The sequence below is a fragment of the Penaeus vannamei genome, chromosome 42 (assembly GCF_042767895.1).
Source record: "Penaeus vannamei isolate JL-2024 chromosome 42, ASM4276789v1, whole genome shotgun sequence".
Lineage (NCBI taxonomy): Eukaryota > Metazoa > Arthropoda > Malacostraca > Decapoda > Penaeidae > Penaeus > Penaeus vannamei.
In genome coordinates this window covers 25,726,026-25,731,025 of record NC_091590.1, presented here as the reverse complement: position 1 = coordinate 25,731,025, position 5,000 = coordinate 25,726,026, and the positions used below count along the sequence as shown (strand labels likewise).

The following is a 5,000-nucleotide window of genomic DNA, read 5'->3' as shown; positions in this document are numbered from 1 at the left end:
AGTATTCATACCGAAACGTATACGATAAGGAAATCAAGTGCGTTGACAACATGTTGAAAGTCAGTCATGCATGGCTTCGTGCCTTACCTTACTAGTTGCATACCTATCTATCTATCTATGCAATGTCATTGATTCTATTCGTCATTGCTGGTTACATTTGACATCTAAAACTAAAGCAAACAAGAAAAAAAGGAAGCATGTCATGTTTTCATCTCAATATTGATTAGTTTAGGCCCTGAAAAGGGCCGAGGAGGATGATTTTGATGTATGCAAGCAAGCTAGCAACCAAAATCTTAGGCGCGCTCTCCGCGGATACGGCGAGCAAGTTGGATATCCTTGGGCATAATGGTTACCCGCTTGGCGTGGATGGCGCACAGGTTGGTGTCCTCGAAGAGGCCGACCAGGTAAGCCTCGGAGGCTTCCTGCAGAGCCATGACAGCAGAGGACTGGAAGCGGAGGTCAGTCTTGAAGTCCTGGGCAATCTCACGGACGAGGCGCTGGAAGGGCAGCTTGCGGATGAGGAGCTCAGTGCTCTTCTGGTAACGACGGATCTCACGAAGGGCAACAGTACCAGGCCTGTAACGATGGGGCTTCTTGACACCTCCGGTAGCAGGGGCAGACTTACGTGCTGCCTTGGTGGCCAGCTGCTTGCGGGGGGCCTTGCCTCCGGTAGACTTGCGGGCAGTCTGCTTGGTACGAGCCATTGCGAATGATTGTTTGGAAACAGTCTGGCCGGCTTTTCAAGAGCTGAATTTATACCAGAGCGGGCTTGGCCGTGCGGAGAAGTGTGTGGCTGGCACAGTGTGCGTTGGCGCCGCCCATTTCCCCGGTGTAAGCAGGACCAGAGACCTGGCCAACTTTACCTGTGATCAAAGGAAATCCTTGATGAGAAATGGGACAATTAATACAGGATGTCATCAACAAGGTGATTGCAAACATATCCGTGTAATGTGTCAGGTGACTTTGGATGGATTGGAAGGTGTAAACAAGTTTATTTGCTTAGAGCGGGCGGTTAAGATGAGCGGCCGGTTGATGCGGCAAGCCTGAGCGCTACGCGAGGGTAGGGAACAGGTACCATTGCTAGGGTTTGCCAGGGCGGATCATCTTCTCGTTTACTCGCAGCAAGACAAGTCGCTACCATGACTGGACGTGGAAAGGGCGGAAAGGGTCTCGGAAAGGGGGGCGCCAAGCGTCATCGCAAGGTGTTGCGTGATAACATCCAGGGTATCACCAAGCCTGCCATCCGTCGTCTTGCCCGTCGTGGAGGTGTCAAGCGTATCTCTGGTCTCATCTACGAAGAAACCCGTGGTGTCCTCAAGGTATTCCTCGAGAACGTGATCCGTGACGCCGTCACATACACCGAGCACGCCAAGAGGAAGACCGTCACCGCCATGGACGTCGTCTACGCTCTCAAGCGCCAGGGACGCACCCTGTACGGTTTCGGAGGTTAAACGTTTTCAACAAGATCGAAAACGTCAACCACCAAACGACAACCATTACCACCAAAAACCTTGGACCTATCTTAGGTCCTAAAATTATTACAGAGATATCATCGTTGACTGAATTGAGTTGATCGTGCTTTATTTTAAGTCTTTGATTTCGTTAGCTTTTGGGCTTGTCGGCGTTAGAGGGAGCATGTTTGTGGGCAAAAAATCATTTACTTACAAAGAAAGAATGACAGAGTTTACCATACATTCATACATGGATAGAATCAATGCAATTATAGGCCTATGGCAACTTGTTTGGGTATCAGAGAGTGAAATAGATCCATGTTGTAAGGGGTGACTATTTTAAAACAAAACACACACACTCTTCTGTTGACGGTTATTTATGAGTGGGTGTCTATTATTCAAGTCATATCAATAATTTTTGGCTGACACGACTCGACTTGATATATAGATGTTGGTTGTTTGTATACATTTATTGAGCGTTTTATAGTTTTTTGTGTGTGTACGAGGGGTGGTGGATTTGTGTTAATTACTAACTACAAGGATAGCTTGACAAACAATATTGAATAATCAATAGTAGCGTCAATGTTGCAGATGAATTGAGCATCATATTGGGGATGCACATGTTTGTTTGCTTTAAATTAATATTATGTTTGTTAGTTAGTTATACATATATGCATTAACGAAGTAACACAAAGACAATCAACAATTATGAATAACTAAAGTATTGTGAGTCTTTCAGTCATAAACGTTTATGGAATATAATTGAATCAAAGAATATCAGAGCTATGTCACAAACAAACACATTCAAAACATTCATTCACACTCAATCATATAATCAATCACCATTAACAAGCATATTCAAAGTCAATACACATCTCAAACACAAACCAAAGACAAAGACAAAACAAACAACTACTTGTATCAAGCATGAACACAGCAGAGCACACCACACCACAGCATAATCATACACAAGGACCAAACAACAAACACAACAAAAATGTAGTCAGTCAATCACTTACCTAATAACCAGCTATCAGTCTGTAGGATTGATAACACGACCGACACAAAGACAGACAAAGAAACAAACACAGTTACATGTAGGCACACACACACGAAAACAACAACAAAACATCCAAGGAACAAGAAACATACACCAACACCAATAACAACAAACAAACAGGGGGGGAGGGGAGGGGGGACCCAACAACAAAAAACACAACAAACAACAACAAACGAAAGTAAAAAGACAGAGTCAAATCAAAAAACAACACAAAACAAACCAAATCAAATCCAATCCATTTCATTTCATAGTACTTTACTTTGCTCTTGCCTCGGGGAGACCTACACGGCCGAGCCTTGGACTGTGTCACACAGAAATGGACTCTATGCGTACTGATACACACAAATATAGGCCTTATTCGCTGTATAAACACTGAGACACACAAATATAGGCCTTATTCGCTGTATAAACAACAGCTAACTACCAAACTGGTATTCCGGTCTTTTTGGCAACGCTTTTTTTTTTTGACAGAAAATATCTCAAAGTATCACGAGTAATCATTGTTTTACAGTCCGTACAATACAAATATGTTGAAACAAACTGTAGGCAAAGGTAGACTAAACACGTGTCAATGAACAAGTCTCAAATACTAGCTTATCATACCAAATAACAATTTCTGCAATCGATATTCACACAAATATTCACATATTAAACATGTTGCATGAAGGAAAGGTCCTGCCTTATAATAGGTTGGATCGTTCATGAGGAAGATGATCATATTCATTACATTTTAAGAATGTTTGTTTGGAAGTAAATATTGTTGAAAATATTATTGGTGTTGCATTTATGTTTGATTTTATTATTATTAAATGCCTGTTGTACATGTCTTTAGCAATTATTACAACCGCAATCTTGTTTATAAGTTAATTTTTTTCATGTATTGTATTTTTGGAATTTTTATTTTAAATAACTATTAAACTCTGCATCAATATGTTGATACTCATTGATTTCATAACATTCAGATACTGATATGTAATGCTTATCACATTATTTTTGGGGTAAATACAAGGTGCCTTGGTGTCTCACCCACATATTTGGTATAACTAAAGGGATCATGATACAGTAGTGGACTATGAACTCTGTATCCAATATAAAATAGTATATATATCACTGGAATTATCATTGTTATCTTGTTATGTTATCCAGAAATCATTTATGCAATTTAACACATTCCTATATATATTTAAAATTATGATATTGATGAGAGGAAATATTACACAATTATGCATGAAATCAAATAATATATATATATGATTAGATAAAATGTTATATGATATTGATTATAGGATTTATAGCACATGGGTTTGCATACACAAGTAAAGACAGATAGATACACACACACACACACACACACACACACACACACACACACACACACACACATACATACATACATACATACATACATACATACATACATACATACATATGTGTGCGTGCATGTACATAAGTATAGTACATGTTATTATTTATATTTTTATTTTTATGTTTATATATATATATATATATATATATATATATATATATATATATATATATATATATATATATATATATATATAATTTTTATATTCATATACATATATATATTGTGTATCTATGCACACATACATATCTTTATGAAAAAATACATAAATTAATTATTGTATATACATGTTTCACTTATTTCCTTTTTTTCTTTCTTTTCTTGTCTTTTCTTTTTTTCCATATTTATTTTGTTTTCTATACATATACATATATACGTACATACATATACATAAACATATGTCTATACTTATACATAGATACATACATACATGGATGTATATGTGGGTGTGGGTGTGGGTTCATGTGGGTGTCTGTGTGTGGGTGGGTGGGTGTGTGAAATTGTCAAACATTTCTATCTTATTGTTTCATGTATATCACTTATATTAATATTTATATATATATATAACATTACATTTTAGCAATATTATACATTATCATCATGTTAGTTGGGTCACATATTTGCAATTATTATTATTTCTTTCTTTTCTCAATAACATTAATCACAATCATTATATTTATTTGTCAGAACTCTTACAAATTCCATTCATATTATAGTTTATCATATAGATTAAGATATTTTATTATTTATGTTATCAATATTCACAATCAAAATTTGTATTTATATATATATATGGATTTTTGATATGTCATCTTTTAATGCACCTGTATCTAAAGGGAATATGTATATATGTTTTTGCATTGTTTTATTCTTTTATTTTTAATTATTTGTATATATCTATATATTTATTTTATTATTTTTACAATATTTTCCATTTTTAATTTTTTTATTACAATTATTATGGTTTTTTGCTTCTCATTTGTATTATTTATATTATTAGTACTTATTTATGCTTTTCTTATTATTTTATTTGTATCTATATTATTTTCTCTATTAGTATTCAATTCTTTTTTTCTATTAAAAATTTTTTATTATCATTATTTCTATTAACCATATAAAATTT

General features: G+C 35.8%; 3 protein-coding genes across 3 annotated transcripts in view; 1 reads left to right on the top strand and 2 right to left on the bottom strand.

Moving 5' to 3' along the window:
- Window positions 1-237: 237 nt before the first annotated feature.
- LOC113815436 (histone H3) lies at window positions 238-903 on the bottom strand. The gene has a single exon (XM_070118417.1). It carries the CDS (start codon window positions 702-704, stop codon window positions 294-296), a length of 411 nt encoding a protein of 136 aa, XP_069974518.1. The 5' UTR covers window positions 705-903; the 3' UTR covers window positions 238-293.
- A 134-nt stretch (window positions 904-1,037) lies between these two features.
- Window positions 1,038-1,535, top strand: LOC113815435 (histone H4). The gene has a single exon (XM_027367507.2). It carries the CDS (start codon window positions 1,140-1,142, stop codon window positions 1,449-1,451), a length of 312 nt encoding a protein of 103 aa, XP_027223308.1. The 5' UTR covers window positions 1,038-1,139; the 3' UTR covers window positions 1,452-1,535.
- A 693-nt stretch (window positions 1,536-2,228) lies between these two features.
- Window positions 2,229-5,000, bottom strand: part of LOC138860694 (histone H3-like) — a 3,665-nt gene continuing 893 nt past the window's right edge. Inside the window, 2 exon segments of the mRNA XM_070118711.1 lie at window positions 2,229-2,234; window positions 2,732-2,843. Coding sequence (XP_069974812.1) covers window positions 2,229-2,234; window positions 2,732-2,843 — 118 coding nt within the window.

Coding starts and splice junctions, on each gene's coding strand:
- LOC113815435 (XM_027367507.2), top strand. CDS start 1,140: ATGACTGGACGTGGAAAGGGCGGAAAGGGTCTCGGAAAGGGGGGCGCC.
- LOC113815436 (XM_070118417.1), bottom strand. CDS start 704: ATGGCTCGTACCAAGCAGACTGCCCGCAAGTCTACCGGAGGCAAGGCC.